The sequence below is a fragment of the Panthera tigris genome, chromosome E2 (assembly GCF_018350195.1).
Source record: "Panthera tigris isolate Pti1 chromosome E2, P.tigris_Pti1_mat1.1, whole genome shotgun sequence".
NCBI classification, from domain to species: domain Eukaryota; kingdom Metazoa; phylum Chordata; class Mammalia; order Carnivora; family Felidae; genus Panthera; species Panthera tigris.
Genome location: NC_056674.1, coordinates 6012657 through 6033934, shown reverse-complemented (window position 1 = coordinate 6033934; position 21278 = coordinate 6012657). Strand labels below are relative to the sequence as shown.

The window sequence follows — 21278 nt, the reverse complement described above, 5'->3', positions numbered from 1 at the left end:
AGAGAGGAGGGGCCAACATGGAGGAGAAGTAGGGGGATCCATACTTCCTGCATCTCTCAAACAAAGAAGGGCAGAAGTCAAAGGACTTTGAACACTAGAGCCTGGGAGGAGAAGAGACTGAATTTACTAGGAAGAAAATGGGAAAACTGGAAAAAAGATAAGTGAATGACTGTGAACTGGGGGAGATAAAAAAAAGGCCACGTGCGCATGGAGGGGAAGGACCCCCTTCTGCGGAGAGACAAAGGGAAGAGAAAGAGCGGCTAAGGAAGTGTAGGTCCATATCTGGACAGGAGAAAGACCTTGGACTGAGATTAATTGGGATCCGATCTCTAACTGTGGGGCTTTCTACTGCCTAGGGCCGGCTCCCTACTCGTGCACCTGAGGAGGAGGGGAGCCAGGCCTGGGTGCGGTGGTAGGTCATGGGCTCAGTCCCCAGTTGGAGAAAGTGGTTCCCTCCCTGGAGGGCTGCGCGACAGTACAAAGCCTGCGTCTGCCACCCCTGGGGCTCAGTGGCTGGGCCGAGGGTACAGTCCGCAGTAGGAAAAGGCAGCCATCTCCCTGGAGTGCTGTGAGGAAAGACAAAGTCTGCCGGTGTCTGCCACAGCGGGGGTGGCGAGGGCAGCGGTTCAGTCCGCAGTGGGAGAAGGTGGTCCTCCCGGAAGTGCAGCGTCACAGACCAAGCCAGACGGAACCACATACCCGGCGCACTGAGAGGCGCTTCCCCAGTGCCAGAGCGCACACAGCAGGACTTTGAATCCTAGCCAAGCGCGGGGTCAGGGGAGTTGGCGGAGTGAGAAGGACCGCCCCATCTGCGCCCGGGGCACAGTGAGGACGACTCAAACAGAGTCCACTGGGTCTGGCTCCCTGAGGAAGAGACTGGGGGATCACCATTCCTCCCCACTGCCGCCACCACCACCACCACCACCACCAAGAGGGGCCTCAGGGATCACTCCCCCGCCCCTAGGGGAGGTGGGTCCAGACTACACCAAACCACGCCCCTTCTCACTGGGTAACTGCGTATCCACCAGGGCGGCACAGGCCCTGTGGACAGCTCCTCCTGACAAGCGCTGTAGCATTGCCTGTATTCACTCTAGGTCAATTCCGGATATATAGAAATATTCTCCCCTCCCCGCCCCCACCACTTCTCCTCCTTATCTCCTCCCTCCCCTAGGCTGGTTACTCTGGTTATTGGTTTGTCTAAACAGACATATTTAGTCCATTGTCTTGATACATGTTCTACACCTCCTTCTTTACACTCCTTTCTCCTTCTCTGGAATAATCAAGCCAAATAGTTTCTCTGAGTAACTTTATCTTCGTTTCGTCTGCCACCCCTCCTTTATTTTCCTTTCTCTCATGATGAAGCCTTTTAGTGTCTCTGCCTAGTCAATGTTTATTTTTTCTCCCCCTTCCCCCCGTCATTTCTCTCTTTGTATGTGCTCTTCCATCGGCACCGCCTCCACTGTCTTCTTTACTTGTAGTCGGTGTTTTGGGGTTTTTTGTTTTTAGTCTTTAGTTTTTTGTTTGCGCTTTTTGTTTGTGTGTTTCTGTGTTTTTGTCTCCTGTTTGTCTATCTGTTTTCCTTTACAGGGCTACTCCCAGGAACAAATCAAAGCACACCTGCTGGAGGGTCCAAAATATCTCTATGAGTAGGGCAATAAAATAACCAAAGTCACAACAGACAGCAAGTAACAACCTCTGAAAAAATACCGCCTGAAGGGCCAGGCCCTGGGCACTGTAGGACCCTACTTTAATACAGCAGTGCTCATAAGTGCAGAGCACACACCAAGCTTTTAAGATGTGTAAGGGGCAGAAAACTAGCCAAAATGACAAAACGGGAGAATTCTAAAAAGATATTCCAGGAAGTAGTGCCAGCTAATGATCAAAAATGATTTAAGAAATATAACTGAACAAGAATTTAGAATAATAGTGATAAAATTAACTGCTGGGCTTGAAAAAAATAATAGAGGACAGCAGAGAATCTATTGCTACAGAGATCAAGGGACTAAAAAATGGTCATGACGAATAAAAAAATGCTATAAATGAGGTGCAAAATAAAATGGAGGTGGCCACAGTGCAGATTGAAGGGAAGGGGGGGAGAATAGGTGAATTAGAAGATAAAATTATGGAAAAAGAGGAAGCTGAGAAAAGGAGAGAGAAAAAATCCAGGACTATGAGGGGACAATTAGAGAACTAAGTGATGCAATCAAACAGAACAATAACTCTATCATAGGAATTCCGGAAGAAGAAGAAAAAGGGGCTGAAGGTGTACTTGAACAAATCATAGCTGAGAACTTCCCCGATTTGGGGAAGGAAACAGGCATTGAAATCCAAGAGGCACAGAGAACTCCCTTCAGATGTAACTTGAATCGATCTTCTGCATGACATATCATAGTGAAACTGGCAAAATACAAGGAAAAACAGAATTCTGAAAGCAGCTAGGGATAAATGGGCCTTAACATACAAAGGCAGACACATAAGGGTAGTAGCAGACCTATCTACTGAAACTTGGCAGGCCAGAAAGGAATGGCAGGAAATCTTCAATGTGATGAACAGGAAATATTTCCAGCCAAGAATCCTTTACTCAGTAAGTATGTCATTTAGAATAGAAGGAGAGATAAAGGTTTTCTCAAACAAACAAAAACTGAAGGAATTCATCACCAATAAACCAGCCCTACAAGAGATCCTAAGGGGGATTCTGTGAGTGAAATGTTGCAAGGACCACAAAGTACCAGAGACAGCACTACAAGCATGAAACCTACAGACATCACAATGACTAAGCCCGTATCTTTCAATAATAACATTGAATGTAAATGGACTAAATGCTCCAATCAAAAGACGTAGGATATCAGAATGGATAAAAAAAACAAGACCCATCTATTTGCTGTCTACAAGAGACTCATTTTAGATCTGAGGACACCTACAGAATGAAAGGGAGGGGATGGAGAACTATCTGTCATGCTACTGGAAGTCAAAAGAAAGCTGGAGTAGCCATACTTATATCAGACAAACTAGACTTTAAAGGCTGTAACAAGAGATGGAGAAGGGCATTATATAACTACAGGGTCTATCCATCAGGATGAGCTAACAATTATAAATGTCTATGCGCCGAATTCAGGAGCCCCCAAATATACAAAACAATCACAAACATAAGCAACCTTATTGATAAGAATGTGGTAACTGCAGGAGACTTTAATACTCCACTTACAGTAATGGATAGATCATCTAGACAGAGAATCAATAAATAAACAAGTGCCCTGAATGATATATTGGACCAGATGGACTTGACAGATATATTTAGAACTCTCCATCCCAAAGCAACAGAATATACTTTCTTCCTGAGTGCACATGGAACATTCTCCAAGATAGATCACATACTGGGTCACAAAACAGCCTTTAATAAGTATAAAAGAATTGAGATCATACCATGCATACTTTCAGACCACAATGCTATGAAACTTTAAATCAACCACAGGAAAAAGTCTGGAAAACCTCCAAAAACATGGAGATTAAAGAACACCCTACTAAAGAATGAATGGGTCAACCAGGCAATTAGAGAAGAAATTTGAAAACATATGGAAACAAATGAAAATGAAAATACAACAATCCAAACGCTTTGGGATGCAGCGAAGGCAGTCCTGAGGGGAAAATACATTGCAATCCAGGCCTATCTCAAGAAACAAGAAAAATCCCAAATACAAAACCTAACAGCACACCTAAAGGAAATAGAAGCAGAACAGCAAAGACACCCCAAACCCAGCAGAAGAAGAGAAATAATAAAGATCAGAGCAGAAATAAACAATATAGAATCTAAAAAAACCAGTAGAGCAGATCAATGAAACCAAGAGTTGGTGCTTTGAAAAAATAAACAAAATTGATAAACCTCTAGCCAGGCTTCTCAAAAAGAAAAGAGAGAGGACCCAAATAGATAAAATCATGAATGAAAATGGAAGTATTACAACCAATCCCTCAGAAATACAAGCAATTATCAGGGAATACTATGAAAAATTATATGCCAACAAACTGGACAACCTGGAAGAAATGGACAGATTCCTAAGCAGCCACACACTTCAAAAACTCAAACAGGAAGAAATACAAAATTTGAGCAGAGCCATAACCAGTTAAGAAATTGAATCAGTTATCAAAAATCTCCCAACAAATAAGAGTCCAGGACCAGATGGCTTCCCTGGGGCATTCTCCCAGAAATTTAAAGCAGAGATAATACCTATCCTTCTCAAGCTGTTCCAAAAAATATAAAGTGAAGGAAACCTTCCAGACTCACTCTATGAAGCCAGTATTACTTTGATTCCCAAACCAGACAGAGACCTAGCAAAAAAAGAGAACTACAGTCCAATATCCCTGATGAATATGGATGCAAAAATTCTCAATAAGATACTAGCAAATCAAATTCAACAGCATATAAAAAGAATTATTCACCATGACCAAGTGGGATTCATTCCTATGCTGCAGGGCTGGTTCAATATTCGCACCTCAGTCCATGTGATACATCACATTAATAAAAGATAAGAACCATATGATCCTGTCAATCAATGCAGAAAAAGCATTTGACAAAATTCAGCATCCTTTCTTAATAAAAACCCTCGAGAAAGTCAGGATAGAAGGAACATACTTAAACATCATAAAAGCCATCTATGAAAAGCCCACAGCTAATATCATCTTCAACAGGGAAAAACTGAGAGCGTTCCCCTTGAGATCAGGAACATGATAGGGATGTCCACTCTCACCACTATTGTTTAACATACTGTTGGAAGTTCTAGCATCAGCAATCAGACAACATAATGAAATAAAAGGCAGAAATGAAATCAAATGAAATCAAAATTGGCAGAGATGAAGTCAAGCTTACACTTTTTGCAGATGACATGATACTACACATGGAAAACCCGATAGACTCCACCAAAAGTCTGCTAGAACTGATACATGAATTCAGCAGTCTCAGGATACAAAATTAATGTACAGAAATCACTTGCATTTTTATACACTAATAATGAAGCAACTGAAAGACAAATAAAGAAATGTATCTCATTCACAACTGCACCAAGAATCATAAATACCTAGGAATAAACCTAATCAAAGATGGAAAATATCTGTATGCTGAAAACTATAGAAAGCTGATGAAGGAAATTGAAGAAGGTATAAAGAAATGGAAAAACATTCTGTGCTCATGGATTGGAAGAATAAATATTGTTAAAATGTCAATACTACCCAAAGCAATCTACACATTCAACACAATCCCAATCAAAATTGCACCAGGATTCTTCTTGAAGCTAGAACAAGCTATCCTAAAATTTGAATGGAACCACAAAAGACCCCAAATAGCCAAAGTAATATTGAAGAAGAAGACCAAAGCGGGAGGCATCACAATCCCAGACTTTAGCCTCTACTACAAAGCTATAATCATCAAGACAGCATGGTATTGACACAAAAACAGACACATAGACCAATGGGATAGAATAGAAACCCCAGAATTAGGCCCACAAACGTATGGCCAACTCATCTTTGACAAAGCAGGAAACAATATCCAATGGAAAAAAGACAGTCTCTTTAACAAATGGTGCTGGGAGAACTGGACACCAACATGCAGAATGAAACTAGACCACTTTCTTACACCATACACAAAAATAAACTCAGAATGGAAAAAGGACCCGAATGTGAGATAGGAAACCACCAAAACCCTAGAGGAGAAAGCAGGAAAAAAACCTCTCTGACCTCACCCGCAGCAATTTCTTACTTGACACATTTCCAAAGGCAAGGGAATTAAAAGCAAAAATGAAGTACTGGGACCTCATCAAGATAAAAAGCTTCTGCACTGCAAAGGAAACAATCACAAAACTAAAAGGCAACCAATGGAATGGGAAAAGATATTTGCAAATGACATATCGCACAAAGGGCTAGTATCCAAAACCTATAAAGAACTCACCAAACTCCACACCCGAAAAACAAATAATCCAGTGAAGAAATGGGCAGAAGACATGAATAGACACTTCTCTAAAGGAGACATCCAGATGGCCAAGAGGCACATGAAAAGATGCTCAACGTCACTCCTCATCAGGGAAATACAAATCAAAACCACAATGAGATACGACCTCACACCAGTAAGAGTTGCTAAAATGAACAAATCAGGAGACTATGGATGCTGGAGAGGATGTGGAGAAATGGGAACCCTCTTGCGCTGTTGGTGGAAATGCAAACTGGTGCAGCCACTCTGGAAAACAGTGTGGAAGTTCCTCAAAAAATTACAAATAGATCTACCCTATGACCCAGCAATAGCACTGCTAGGAATTTACCCAAGGGATACAGGAGTGCTGATGCATAGATGCACTTGTACCCCAATGTTTATAGCAGCACTTTCAACAATAGCCAAATTATGGAAAGAGCCTAAATGTCCATCAACTGATGAATGGATAAAGAAGATGTGGTTTACATATACAATGGATCCTACCTGGCAAAGAGAAAGGATGAAATCTGGCCATTTGTAGCAACGTGGACGGAACTGGAGAGTATTATGTTAAGTGAAATAAGTCAGGCAGAGAAAGATAGATAACATATGTTTTCACTAATATATGGAGCCTGAGAAACTTACCAGAAGACCAGGGGGGAGGGGAAGGGTGAAAAAAAGTCACAGAGAGGGAAGAAACAAACTATAAGAGACTCTTCAATACTGAGAATAAACTGAGGGTTGATGGGGAGTGGGAGGGACGGGAGGGTACGTGATGGGCATTGAGGAGGAGGGCACCTGTTGGGATGAGCACTGGGTATTGTATAGAAACCAATTTGACAGTAAATTACATATTAAAAAACAACAAAACAAAACAAAGAACCAAAGTAGGGGTGCCTGGGTGGCTCAGTATGTTGAGATTCCAACTCAATTTTGGCTCAGGGTCGTGGGATCAATCTTTGTGTTAGGTCCTCCACAGAGTGTGGAGCCTGTTTAAGATTCTGTCTCTCTCCACCCCTCTCACCTCCTTTTGCTCTCAAAAACAAAAGCAAAACAAAAATAAACCCAACAGTATTATACTTGTGAAGTTTTCAAATTTGGTCACAGAAATTGCATATTTATATCATTTTATTTAGGATACCCTGTTTCTCTTATCTAAGTAAGTGAAATGTAAGCTTTTGTGTAACCCTAAATGAATCATGTGCCTTTTTTTTTTTAATGTTTATTTTTTGAGAGGGAGAGAGGGAGTGTGAGTGGGGAAGGGGCAGAGAGAGAGGGAGACACAGAATCTGAAATAGGCTCCAGGCTCTAGCTGTCAGCACAAAGCCCAACGCAAGGCTCAAACCCACGAACCATGAGATCATGATCTGAGCCGAAGTTGGACACTTAAACTACTGAGCCACCCAGGCTCCCCCATCTGCCTTTTACTAGCCCAGGTGCATCCTGGCTCACTGGGGCATTTCATGTTCTTGGACTCTCCAGGTTGAATATCATCCATTACAATTTTCTTCCATGTTAGATTCAAACCTACAATTTTGGAAATACATATTCATAACCTGAATGTGTTTGAGAGTTATGCACTCCACAGTATATCCCAGATTATTTTTCTGGCTATAATGAAAATACCATAATAACACAATTTCAAACTCACCCTCTACAACCTGCCTCGCCATTTGTAAATATACACCATATGATTATATTTTGGCATGCCTTTTGTGCGGCAATGAGACCCATGTGTTGCACTGTTATATTAAATGAAAACAGAAAAGTAGTAGGCATATGAAAAGAATTAGGAACTAAAAGAAAATTTCAGAAGCATAAAGATAACACAAACTACATTTTTGCTGGAGCGCTCAGGGAATAATTTGAAAAGGTAAGGCTTCATGAGTTTACTCTCAAGAATGAACATACACGGGGCGCCTGGGTGGTTCAATCGGCTGAGCGTCTGACTTCAGCTCAGGTCAAGATCTCACAGTCTGTGAGTTCGAGCCCCACATCGGGCCCCGTGCTGACAGCTGAGAGCCTGGGGCTTGCTTCAGATTCCATGTCTCCCTCTCTCTCTGCTCCTTCCCTGCTTATGCTCTGTCTCTCTCTGTCTCAAAAATAAATTAATTAATTTAAAAAAGAAGAATGAACATACACGATGGCAATTTTGATAACTAGAAATCTCTTATTTACCCTCTAAAACATTCATGCTCACTTGCATTGTGCTTAGTCCACTGGAACAGGATGTCAGATGTCAAGAATGATGACTGCATGCACTGAAGTGTAAGGAGAATGTTTATTACATAATGATGCTTTCTCAGGAGAGCAGGGTAGGCTTCTCAAGTTCTGAAAATGGGTAGAGAAAGCAGGGAATGGTGACTACTTTTGTTATGACGCATCCTGTGTGGGGCGGGGGTGATGGTACTCACGGACACTGCAAACTTATGACTCCTGCCAAGGGAAGGGCCTCGCGGGCGTCATTATTAGCTTTTCCTGCCCAGATGGGCAGAATGGTAAGAGGTTGTAATGATGCTTCACAAGTATCATTAGTCAGGCATCAAAAGTAGAGTCAGATTCTTTAATATAATTTACTCCTGACTGACTTGGTTGGGAAAGACCACAATCTTCCTCATGCTTCCTTTTGTTCCTGATGCACAAATAGCCCCCCACTGCACAGTATGATTGTGGAAACTGGTTGTGAATTACTGTTTAGATCAACTACCTAAGATATTTTTAGACGATGTCCCAATTCTTTTCCTATTAAGTTCTAGTCTATTACTAAAACACATTCAGAAGTGATAGAATATTTCCCAACGACAAGCCTTTTATAGAGCTTTCACTTTAAGGGAGAATTGAATGAATGGAATCTCAAAATCACTCATTCCATTTTTCTACTAGATACTAGAATCAGAGAGTGCCTGGGTGGCTCAGTCAGTTAAGCATCCAACTCTTCATTTTGCTGAGGTCATGATCTCATGGTTCATGGGATCAAGCCTCCCGCTGGGGTCCACACTGAGTGTGAAAAAAGAAAGGAACAAACTCTTAAAAACTTTAAAAAAAGGTATTAGAATCAGAACATCTGTATTGAAACATGGCAAATTATGTGTTGATTCAGATAAATAAAATTAACTTAAAATGAAAGCAATAAATTTCATAGGAAATAAATCTCTAAGTTAGAAAACACTAAAGATTAATAATTTTTGAACACTCATTTTGAACACATATCAGACTGGTCATGGGTTGCATGCAATATTATACATTCAGGATAAAGAACAAAGTCCACCAAAAAATCTGTCTCACCCCAAAGTTATCCTTGACTACCTTGTCAGTTAATATTAATAAAGGGTATTTTTAAATTTGGTCTATGAAATGTTTTCTTCAGCATTGTTTCCTTTTACCTTCTGTTGTTGAGGTGGGTGGTAATATGAAATTTGAAAATTCCTCAATATATTTATTTTCTTTTAATTAATTAATTTTAGAAAGGGTGCATACAAGTAGGGGACAGGGGCAGAGGGAGAGGGATAGAATCTTAAGTAGGCTCCATGTTCAGTGTAGAACTGACCTGGGGCTCAATCCCAAAACCCAGGGATCATGGCCTGAGCCAAAATCAAGAGTCGTGACAGTCAACTGACTGAGCGACCAAACCGCCACCCCCAATATCTTTATCAAAATTGCACTTTTAAAATGTATAGCTAATTAGGAAGAACCCTCTTGGATTACTTCCATGTAAATAAGACAAAACCTAATAACGAAAAGGCCTTTGCCCCTCCCCATTCATCCTTCTTGGTCCTACAGCGGCCATCCTGCTGTAAGGAGAGACAGTGCTGAGTACTAAGGGAGGTGAGCAGGCAGAGGACTGCCCAGGGGACCCGTCCCATCCCAACCTGCATGTCGGCTTCCTGTTATGTGAGAATGACAGACCACCTAGTTGTTTCAGCCACTGATTTCCAGGAGGACTGTCACTCACAAATAAGAACTGTCCGACCTGACCAGTAAGATTAATATCTGTATTGAGAGCAGAATGGAGCAAGTGAGAGGGAATCTTGAATTTAACATTTTGTAGCTGAGAAGATCTACAAAAGGCATCATCCTTCACAGATGGGTTAGAGCTGTTTGGCACGTGCTGCCTAAAACTCACAAGATGAACCGAACAAAATACAGCTTGAGAATTTATGAGGAATGTTCAGAACACTAGGGTACAAAGTTACAGGAGTAAAGAATTTGGTGTCACAAATGGAATTACATGTTTACTTGAGCATGTGACCTATTAGTCTCGTAGCTTTTATGCACTGCAGTAACTTTCTGCTTCGTACAGATAAAAGGCATTCGATCATTCTACCAGTCAGGAACTATTCTAATCACTGATATTAGCAGGACACAAAATTCCCTGCCTTCAAGTAGCTTATATTCTATAAGGTTAAGTCTGTAAGGATAAAATACGATACTGGTAAGTACCATAAACATGTTCATATACAATGATAGATCACAGGGTTTCCTAAATTAAACAATGTTTTCAGGCAATGCCCACATGATGAGGTCATCTTTGAGCAGAACCAATGAAAGCGTATCATGCAAATACCAATGAGGAAGGGCAAGTGGGTGGAGGAAACAAGCAGAAAATTGCCAGAATGGGAACATATTTACAGTGGATTGGGAATATCCACAATTGTTGTGTGGCTTAAAGAAATGGGATACTAAGTTTCCACTGGAGACATTTAAATTTTGGGAATCGTTGCAGTTAGAATTTTTAAAATTTTAATAAGAAAACTGCCCAGAGTGTTTAAGATTATATGTAACAGATCCAAAACCATGACCTATTTGGAGAATGCATGGACCTATTTCTTTATGGCAACCTTACCCCTACTGAGAGAACATAGTGGTGGGGTGGACAAGGACTTAAAGGAAAGATAGTAAATACCATTTGTCAAAACTGTCTGAGGGATTTGATCCCAGGACTTGTTAAGATACATACTTTTCGTCTTGTCTACCCCTGTAGCCAGCCAGGGGTATACTGCTACTTAAGAATGTCTATCAAGTAAAATTTGCTGGGTCTTTTACGCCTCAGTTATATCTTCAATGTCAACGTCAACAAACAAATTTTTAACATATAAGATATTGTACTTAAAAATTGAATAGTAACAAAATCACGTATTTCATGTTTCCTCATTAGTACAAGATCTACTAACCCCCAATTATTCCTAGTCTTATGCTTCCATGTGAGACTTGTGCTTCCATCTTGTGCCTAGTATTTATACAAAGTTGACTTTTCATATGTTTCATATCCCAAATTTTATACTAACTCAGATGTGATGATAACGTGACTCTATGTGTGAGGTCGGCAAACTTTTATGCAAGGAACATACAGTAAATATTTTATTCTTTGTAGGCCATACTGATTCTGTTACCACTCTTCCAGTATGTCCTTACTGGGTCAAAAGTACCTAAATATGAACGTGGCTGCATTCCAGTTACACTGTACTTAAAAATAGATGTTAGGCTGTATTTGGCTCATGTTCTGTAGGTGGCAGACTCCTGATCTACACAAAGGAATTAAGAGCACTAGAAGTAGAAACTCTATGGATAAATAAACAATACCTTTCCTATTTTTTAGCCTCCTTAAAATATGGTGGACTGTTTAATAAACTAACACTCTAGTATATGTGTGTACAGCATATATAAAAGAAACCCATACTAATGGTAGCACACGGCAGAAACAGAGAAATGGAAGTCCATGTGGAAAGGAAGTGTCGGGTACTCTACATGAAGAAGTATAAACTCACGTGAAGGTAGACTGTGGTAAGCTGTATAGGATAACCCCTGAAACAAACACATAAAAAATAGTTATAGGTAATACCAGTAATCCGAAAAAGAATAAAAATGATTTAAAACAAAATCTTCTGTAAAAACTGAGTTACTTCAAAGGCAGAAAAAGAGGAAAGAGAGCAAAGGAGATCTAAAAGCAATAGCAAGATGATTTAAATCTATACAGTAATATCTGTAAAAGGAAACAGTCTAAAAACCCCACTGAAAAGGAAAAATTGTCACTGATTTTTTTTTTTTTTTTTTTTTTTTTAGTTTTATTTATTTCGAGAGAGAGAAGAGAAGGAGAGAAAGAATCTCAAGCAGGCTCTGTACTGTCAGTACAGAGCCCAGCAAGGGGCTTGATCTCAGGAACCGTGAGAGCACCTGAGCTGAAATCAAGAGTCTTACACCTAACCATGTGAACCAACCAGGCGCTCCTGTCAACTGGATTTTTAAAAAACAGAAAACAATGTATTCCCTAGGAGAATCACTTCACAAATTAAAGACACAATGTAAAGTCATGGAAAAAAGATAAACATAAATGCTATTAATGTTATTAAAATAGAGTAGCTATATCAGATCAAAGTTCATGAAAGAGCAAATTCTATGACCAGGGATAATGAAATCTATTTCATAATCATAAAGGGATACATTCCCCAGAATGACATGAGAATCCTAAACCATACACATGGCAACAGAACTTCACAACCCCTGAGAAAACGGACAGGAACGCAATGACAGACCAATCAACAATGACAGTCAGAGATCTCCATGTCCCTTCTCTCCATAATAGAACAAGTAGACAAAATCAGTACCTCGGCGACTGTAACATGACTATCAAGGAAACTGCCCCAATTGACATTTACAGAGCTGTGAGATAAAAGAAAAAGTATGTATTGTTCTCTGCTCCTGGCTCCTACACGGAACCCCTAACGTCCTTGTATTTCCTAAGTGACGAGGGTAACAGCAGCATCTTTTGTTCTAATGAGGCCTCTCCTGTGTGGGCTCTTTGGGTGGGGCTGCTCACCGGAAGGATGGTGATTTTGAGCCGTATCCCCTCATCCTCCAGAGAGAGGACAGGGGCTGGAAATGGAGTTAATGACTGGTCATGCGTATATGAGGAAGTCTCCTCAAAAGCCCAATGGCTGGAGGTTCAGAGAGATTTCAGGCTGGCGAACACCGCCCCTCCAGGAGGTGACACACCCCAACTCCATGGGGACAGAAGCTTCTGCACGGAGGACCTTCCCAGACCTCATCCCGTGTGTCTCTTCATCTGACTGTCCATCCGTATCCTGTATCATAGCCTGTAATAAACTGGTAAATGTGTTTCGCCCAGTTCTGTGAGGGGCTCTAGCAGGCTAGTCACAGACAATGAGGGGGTTGTTGGCACCTCTGATCTAGACCAGTTTGCAGAAGCACGTGAGTCAGCCTGGACTTGCGGGGCGGCTGGAGTGTGTGGAGGGGCATCCAGGGAGAGGGTGTCACAGTTGAGGTGAATGGTAGGAAGCCAGCTGGTGTCGGAGACTGCTTATGGGTGGGGGAAACCCTCCATGTATTTGTGACCAGAAGTGTCAGAAGTGAAGTCTTCTGTGTGAGTAGTGAGGGAGACAGAATAGAAGCACACAGTAGGGGAAAAAACAGACTTTTCTCCCTACACAGGAGAAATACTGATTTTTTTCATTCATAAGAACGCTCCACCTAACCAGGGAATTAAACACAATCTTTAAAAGTGCACACAGTACTTTCCCAAGAGAAACCATATTCTGGGCCATCAAACTAGTCTCGCTAAATTTTAAAAGAATTCACATCACACAAAATATGTGTATGACCACCATGGAATTATGATAGAAATCACTAATAGAAAAGCCTCTGGAAAATCCACAAATACTTGGAAAACAATGACCTCCTTGTGACTAACCCTGGGACAAAGAAGACGTAGAGAAAGAAATGAGAATGTAGCCTGAAGTGAATGAAAATGAAAGCAGAACATTCATAATTTGCCACCACAGCGGGAGAAACTGAAGACCACGTCCTTGGAAAAGGGCTAGCCACAGAACACCTAAGCCAAGGACTCTTCCTTTTTGTTTGTTTGTTTGCTTTGGGTGTTTAACCAAGGGGTGTGAACCTCCTCCTAAGTGAGCTCATGCAGTTCTGAGGCTTACTTAGGTGAAGCAGGACAGTGAAGACGGCAAGGTTCTTGAGGTTATTTATAAATATTTGATTGTGATAAACCGTTGAAAATGTTGTAACTGAGAACCCATAGTCCACTGAGGGTAGTTGGATTGTAAAGGGCAATATATTTCTAGATGCATTAAAATAAATGGGGGTACCTGGGTGGCAGAGTCGGTTGAATGGAGCGTGGAGCTCCCTTAAATGTCTCTCTCCCTCTCTCTGTCTCTGCCCCTACCCCACGTGTGCGTGAGCTCTCTCATGAAATACGTTACAAAATTAAAACAATAAAATTAAAAATAAATGGATATTTTAATGGAAGTAGAGAATATAACATGGCAGATATGAGGGTAGTAATATAGGGAGGGAGTAAGTGAAAACATGATTTCAAAGGTGGTACAATTACTGGAGACAATGACTTTGGGTAGTTGAGATGGGTAAGGAGAAAAGAAAAGGTCACAAAGTACCAGTCAGCTTTCTAGAAGGGTTTTGTATGGTAACAAATATCCCTGAATTCTCCTGGGCTTACAAAAACAAACATTTATTTCTTCCTCATATCACTTCTATCATTAGTCACCTCTTGCTTGGTTCTGTCATTTGAGTCTGGGATTCAGGACAGAACTTCAGTCTATGTGGTTATAACTATTCTTGCACCAGAGAGAAGAGAAGGAGCAAACAAAGCTTTGAAAGCTTCTGTTTACACTTAAAATATGCCATTCTACTCACAATGCATTAGTCAAAGTGGCTATAAATTGGGAAGGACATGTAGTCCCCTCAAAAAGAAGAAGGGTTGTGTAAGTCAAGTGGCCAAGCTTGATATCAAAGAGCAGAGACATATAATCTCACAAGAGGGTGATAATTAATTGGAAATATTACAATGTACGATAGTACAACTTCTATCAGAAATCATTTATCCCTTCTTTGTATTTCACACAAAATACACTTAGGTTTGTTCCGAAAGAAAAAATTTCTACCCAAACATGACTACAGTCACATGGGAGGGTCTTGCAACAGTCTCGTGAGATTCCTCTTGGTTGAGAGCCTGACGTGGAGTCCTCACTCCTAACACATTATGGTGGAACAGAAAAAAACTCAATAAACCCTCCCATTCGGAAAAGAAAAGGAAAGGAGGGACCCAGCAGTCTCTGGTCCACAGCAAACAGGGAGGGGCAGGAACGAGGAAGGATCTTTTCTTAGGTTCTTACTTTTCCCCTGAGAATAGCTTTCCAGTCCTTTGTGTTTCACCGTTCTTGACTTCATGTAGTTACATCTGCTAAAGTGTCAGAAACCCTGTCTTCCTTGCACAACCAGCCGTTTTCCCCAGTGACCTCCTTGCCATCATAATGTACATCACCAAACATTACTGCATGATCACAGTTTCCTTCTGGTGCAAACTTGGCGCATCGTGGACAGCACAGTATTTTTAAATAGCACTTTATGTGATACCAAACAGCTACATCTATTAGCTACACCCACCATATTTAGCTAGACATGCCATGCTCTTCGTATTTATTTCAGGGTCATTGAGCCTCTCGGGCCCCTCTAATAGAGCCACGCCTGTGCTTTCCGTTCACTAAGCCATGCTGTCCAAGAGAAGCAATCCCACAGGACCTACTGCAGTCAACGGCAGGTAACTTCATAGGGCATTAATTAGGGCCATGTCTTTCATGTAGACTTTGCCATGATTTTGAATTTTAACTTGTGCTTGACCTCAAAGGATTTATTAATGGTAAGTTTTACCCGCTAGAGATGAGGCACAGTTACGTCCTTAAATCCTACTTGCAAATCAGGTCATTCACTTCTGACATCAGGTCTTTCTTGGAATACTGTGTTAAATGCAGCTGAGAACAAAGTGGCATGGTAGTATCTTTTGCTTTCCTGATCTCTATATTGGTGGAATTGATATACAGGGGGGATAACCATCCCCCACCTCGGGAGCATTTGCAAAGTTCTGGGGACATTTTTAATGTCATCATTGCGGTGGTTCCACTGGTATCTAGTGGGTACAGGCCGGCGATGCTGCTAAATATCCCACAATGCACAGTACAGCTTCACACATGAAAGAGTTATCTGAGCCCCAATGTCTACAGAATAGTATAACTTATACCATGTAAACCTCAATCAAAAGAAAGCAGGAATGTCTATATTAATACCAGATAGAACAAATTTCAGAGAAAACAAAATTACTGAGGATAGAGGGGGAAATTACATGATTGACGGGTCAAACAAGGTGACTTTGCAATGCTGAGTGTATATCCACCAAAGAATAGCTGCAAAATATGTTAACCATCAAATGATAGAACTGAAAGGAGAAACAGACAAATTGACAATTACAGCTCGAGACTTGTCTCAATAATTGATAGAATAATGACAGAAAGTCAGCAGGACACTGGTGAACACTACAACACCATCAAGTCACATGATCTCATCAACATTTTTATAACACCACCCAAACACAGGAGATTACACATTTTTCCCCCTCAAGAACATATATCAAGACAGTTCTTCTGCTGGGTCCTAAGGCACCCTTCAGCAAATTCAAAAGAATAGAATCCTAGAGGGTGTTCACTGCCCTCAATGGAATCCAACTACAAAAACATAAAGTTAACAGGAAAATCTCCAAACACTTGGAAATTAAACAACACACCTTCCAAATAATCCACAGGAAGAAGAGGAAGACTTGAGGGAAATATACGGCTGCATGAAAATGAAAATACAACATGTTATTATCTGTGAGATTCAACTGAAGCAGTACTAAGAGGGACATTGATGCTCAATGCTTATACTAGAAAAGAGGGACAATATCCAGGAACAATCTAAATTGCAGCAAGAAATCAGAAGGGAAAAAAAGAAACACAAATGAAGCAGAAAGAAGGAAATAAAGGCAAAACAAAAATAAGTAAAACTGAACATAGGAAACAATAGAGAAAATAAAACAAAGAGCTGGCTCACTGAAAAAAATCAAGTTCATGATTCACTAGCAAAACTACCAAAAAATATAAAACATAAATGACTCATAATAAATTAAACAGGGAATATAACTCCAGAACCTGCAGACATCAAAAAGATAGTAAGGAACTAATACAAAACACACATATACTTGAAAACTTAGGGGAAATGGACCAATTCCTCTAAACGTACGCCTTACCACAAATCACCCATGTGAAAGGAATGATAGGAATCCTTTGAACTGCAGAGTAAGTCTGCAATCTGAAAATTCCCTCCCGAAAAAGAAACCTGCAGGCACACAGTGAGTGTTGAGTGTTCCTCAGCATCCATTCTGTGTAGCCAGGTGGACTGGACTGTAGGGACCTCGAAATGATAACCAGCCCTTCCCTTGAACACATACCCTAGATAAGAGCCCACAGAGACAGAAGCAAACGTGATTTCCTGATAGGACTTTCCCAATCTTCCCTATGATAAGCATTCTTCCCCATCTCCCAGGGTCTTCCCCTTGTCCCCTTTTGATAATACCCCCCACACCTCCAAAAGCTTACCAAAACCCTACTCTGTTTGGTTTGAATTGACCATTGTGGCCTTAGCCCAGAACCCCAAGGCATTCCATTGAGGGACCCTGCCCTAAGATCTCTGCCTGCACCCTGTCTTAATCTCCTCACATGACTCCCATGGGTGTGCAGAATAGCTCCCCCACGATCTGTGAGTAATTAACTTCTCTACTTCACTTTCCCTTACAATCTCTTGTTGAACCGTGGCTCACCATCTGACATCTAGGACTCTACTTAACAAATATTAGTACAACAAAGTCACAACACCAACACTAGACAATTCTATCAAACCTACAAAGAATTAACAGGAATTCTACACAATGTCTCTCAGAAAATAGAAGAGTGAATACTTTACCCAACTAAGCGTATGAGGCCGGTATTAGCGTAATACCAAAACTACACAAAAACATTAAGGAGGCAGGGGGAGATAACTACCAAAGAATTCCCAAATGAAGGTGCAAAAATTCTTAGCTAACCATTAACACTGGAAGTCAGCAATACACAGAAAGAATTGTACACCATGACCAAATGGGTTTATTTGGGGGACAGAAAGCAGTTTCAAATTCCAGCAGTATGAGCCATCATGTTAACAGGCTGGACAGGAAAAATCACAGGATCCTTTCAACTGATACAGAGGAGCATTTGACAAAATTCAACACCTATTTATGATCTAAACTTTCAGAAAACTAGGAACAGAGGGAAATTTCCTACACTCGGTAAAGAACACCTGCAAAAAACTTACAGCAAACTTCATCCCTAATGGTGAAAGATGGATGCTCTTCTTCAGAGACTGGAAACAAGGCAAGCACATCCAGTCCACTCTCACCACTGACATTTGACATGTTAGTAGAAGTTCTAGTCAGTGACATGAGGAGTAAACAAAAGTGATAACGAGAGAAAAGCAAGATAAAATAGCGTAGCTACTTGCAGAAGCCATCATGGTTGTGGTAGGCTGGATAACACGCCCATCCCAAAGGATGGCCATGTCCTCGTGCCTATCACACGGGAGTGTTACTGTAAATGTCGTAAGGGAGTCTACAGATGTGCTCTGGTGAAGATCATGAGGCGGGCGATTATCCTGGATGATCTGGTAAATGCGATACGGTCCCGAGGGACTTATAAGAACGATGCAGGTAGAGTTACTTATGTAAAGGTTGCTGAAGTGATGACAGAGGTAAACAAGTTTGAAGATGCTATCCTGCTGGCTTCAAAGAGGGAGGAAGGGGACCACCATGAGGCAGAGGATATAAGTGGCCTCCAGACATGGGAAGGTAAGGAAACAAAATCTGACCTGGCATATCCAGACGGAGCACGGCGCTATGGATCCATTTTACACATTTCGCCTCCAGAACTGTAAGAGAATAAATTTGTTAAAGTCATTCAGGCTGTGGTGATTTGTCACAGCATCAACAGGAATATTTTTGAAGTGGTATGTATAGAAAATACAAAGGAACGTACAGAAATTTCTAGAAGAACGAAAATTTACAAAGTGTCAGAACACAGAAGCATGCAAAAATCCATTGCATTTCTATATACTAGCGATTTACACCTTGAACCTGAAATTAAAAGTACAGGGGCGCCTGGGTGGCTCAGTCAGTTAAGCGGCCGACTTCAGCTCAGGTCATGATCTCGCGGTCCGTGAGTTCGAGCCCCGCGTCGGGCTCTGTGCTGACAGCTCGGAGCCTGGAGCCTGTTTCAGATTCTGTGTCTCCCTCTCTCTGACCCTCCCCTGTTCATGCTGTGTCTCTCCCTGTCTCAAAAAAGTACAATACCGGGGTGCCTGGGTGGCTCAGTTGGTTAGGTGTCTGACTTTTGACCTCAGCTCAGGTCTTGATTTCAGGGTCAGGAGTTCAAGCCGTCCATTGGGCTCTGAGCTGGGCATGAAACCTACTTAAAAACAATCCATGTATGATTGCTTAGAAAATAAAAAGTAAAAGAAATATGAGCCCACATTCCAGTGCAGGGACCTGTGGCTCTGAAGACAAGAATCAGTCACTGGGAAACGGCAGAATGGCCTCCAGGCAACTGAGGCCATCATCTCCTTGTCAGACACCGGGGTTGGAATCGCAGGGACTCTATCTTATTCATCATTTTTCATTTTTTATTTACTTTTTCATTTACTTCACTGTGTGCTTGTTAACCTCCACACACTTGGTTTCCAAGCACCAGACCACAGCCAACTACTACAGTTAAGACGTTTCAAGTTACTTCACTCAAGACCTGAAGGAACTCTTCAGATTTAGCACCTACTTTGTACCTGTCCCCATCTCATATGCATTTTTCACGTCACAAGAGTCTCCCAACAACCCACTGATTTATGTATCCCTTGGTGTAAACTGGGAAAAAAAATGTAAATGAAACATATAATCTGGGTCACAATGTGTGGAAAGAAAAGATAATGACAAGGGAAAATTGTATAAAAAGAAGAAGTTTTACTACAGTTGAAAATGAACCATGGAACGAATTGTTCAAGACCATACTTTGAAATTCACATTTTAAAATCCTCCGGAAAATTGTTCTAATAAAATTGTTTAGTAACATTTATGATCTAATAAACATTTCCAAACATCTGCATTAAGCTAGGATAAAAATATCTTAAGGCAATTTATCTCAATAGTATTCTATAAGCATATCAACAAGCACATCATACAATGGAATCTAGGTGTACAGAAGGAAAAGGAATGTAACAAATTAGCATGAAGAAAAGTTTGTCTTTCCCAACCAAGAAATAGGAGTTTCAAGACTACATATTCAGTGTATTACTAAAGAGTATCCATTTTTTGGTGGCTGATGACTGACACCTTTTAAGCCTCACCACCACATCTGTTCTGCCCACCTGCCCAAGCTGAGAGAAAAGCCTGGTGCTCCTTCCTTTGGTATCAGCCGGAAGTTGAAACCACAGAAGGCATCCTCCCCCCAGCTCCACCCACTCACCACCCAAAACACACCAAACCACTCACCATTTCCTGTTCCCTCAAGCCATTTTTTTTTTTTTTTTTTTTTGACCAGCTTGGAAGTCTGTGCTCTCCCTAGAAATCTTAATTACATGTGTTCTCATCACACTTTTAGGGCATGGCACCACCAGTCTCGATATCCAAACCCAACTTTGGTTAGGGTTCCATCTGTTCCAGTGGATGGCCACAAGTAGAAGTTAACAAAAAATGTGTTAGGCAATGAATATGTGAAATTTCTAGTTTAACTATGAAACAAATGCTCCCATTGTATGCTGTTCATTCTAAATTACTTCTTTAGTGCTCCAAGCTAAAAATGATTATTTTTAGCCTTATTTCTGAAATTTTATTTCTGAATTTTTCATGTGTACTATGTTCCTATTTTCACTTTATTTAAACCATGTTAGAAACCATGGGTTTTATTTGGGCACAAAACACATGAAGAAAGAGAATCATATGGTGTAGATTCTTGAATGGGGGGCAGGTTTTAGGGAATCAGAGTCTTGAACTTGCACTGCTGTGGCATTTTTTATTATAGCCACATAAATATCCTGGGGCAAAGTGTGGAGAGAACAACTCAAATGCAAAGTGTTAAGTATATAATCTTCAAACTGTCCATTCTTTTATTCCATCATGGAAGGAAATTATTATAGATTCTTTCAACCTTGAGAGCCTAATGGCACCTTATTACTATGTGTTACCTATAGAGATGGGATATAACTATGTTGGAAAAAGAACATGACTCCTTCAGGGTTATGGAGAAAAATTAGTTAAACTTCATTAATGAAAACATGAGACTTGTGATACATTCCAAAGTAAACAGTAGCAAAATGTAATGGCAGGGGTTAAGTATGAATCATGCACAAACTGTTCTGGTTCTTTTGATTCAACTGCCCTCTCAGATAACTGCTC

The 21278-nt window shown here is 40.9% G+C and overlaps 1 protein-coding gene across 3 annotated transcripts in view; it reads right to left on the bottom strand.

Annotated features, from left to right (window-relative positions):
- Positions 1-8220: 8220 nt before the first annotated feature.
- LOC102965153 (zinc finger protein 677-like) overlaps positions 8221-21278 on the bottom strand; it is a 39012-nt gene continuing 25954 nt past the window's right edge. Inside the window, exons 4-6 of one of the 3 annotated variants that reach the window (XM_042970231.1) lie at positions 18707-18766; positions 11719-11755; positions 8221-8950 (exon numbers count right to left, since the gene is read on the bottom strand). In XM_042970231.1, the coding sequence (XP_042826165.1) occupies positions 8890-8950; positions 11719-11755; positions 18707-18766 (158 nt within the window). In that variant the 3' untranslated portion in view covers positions 8221-8889. Of the gene's footprint in view, positions 8951-11718; positions 11756-17924; positions 18621-18706; positions 18767-21278 lie in introns of those variants that run through there. The other 2 variants (XM_042970233.1, XM_042970232.1) reach the window with 2 other exon arrangements.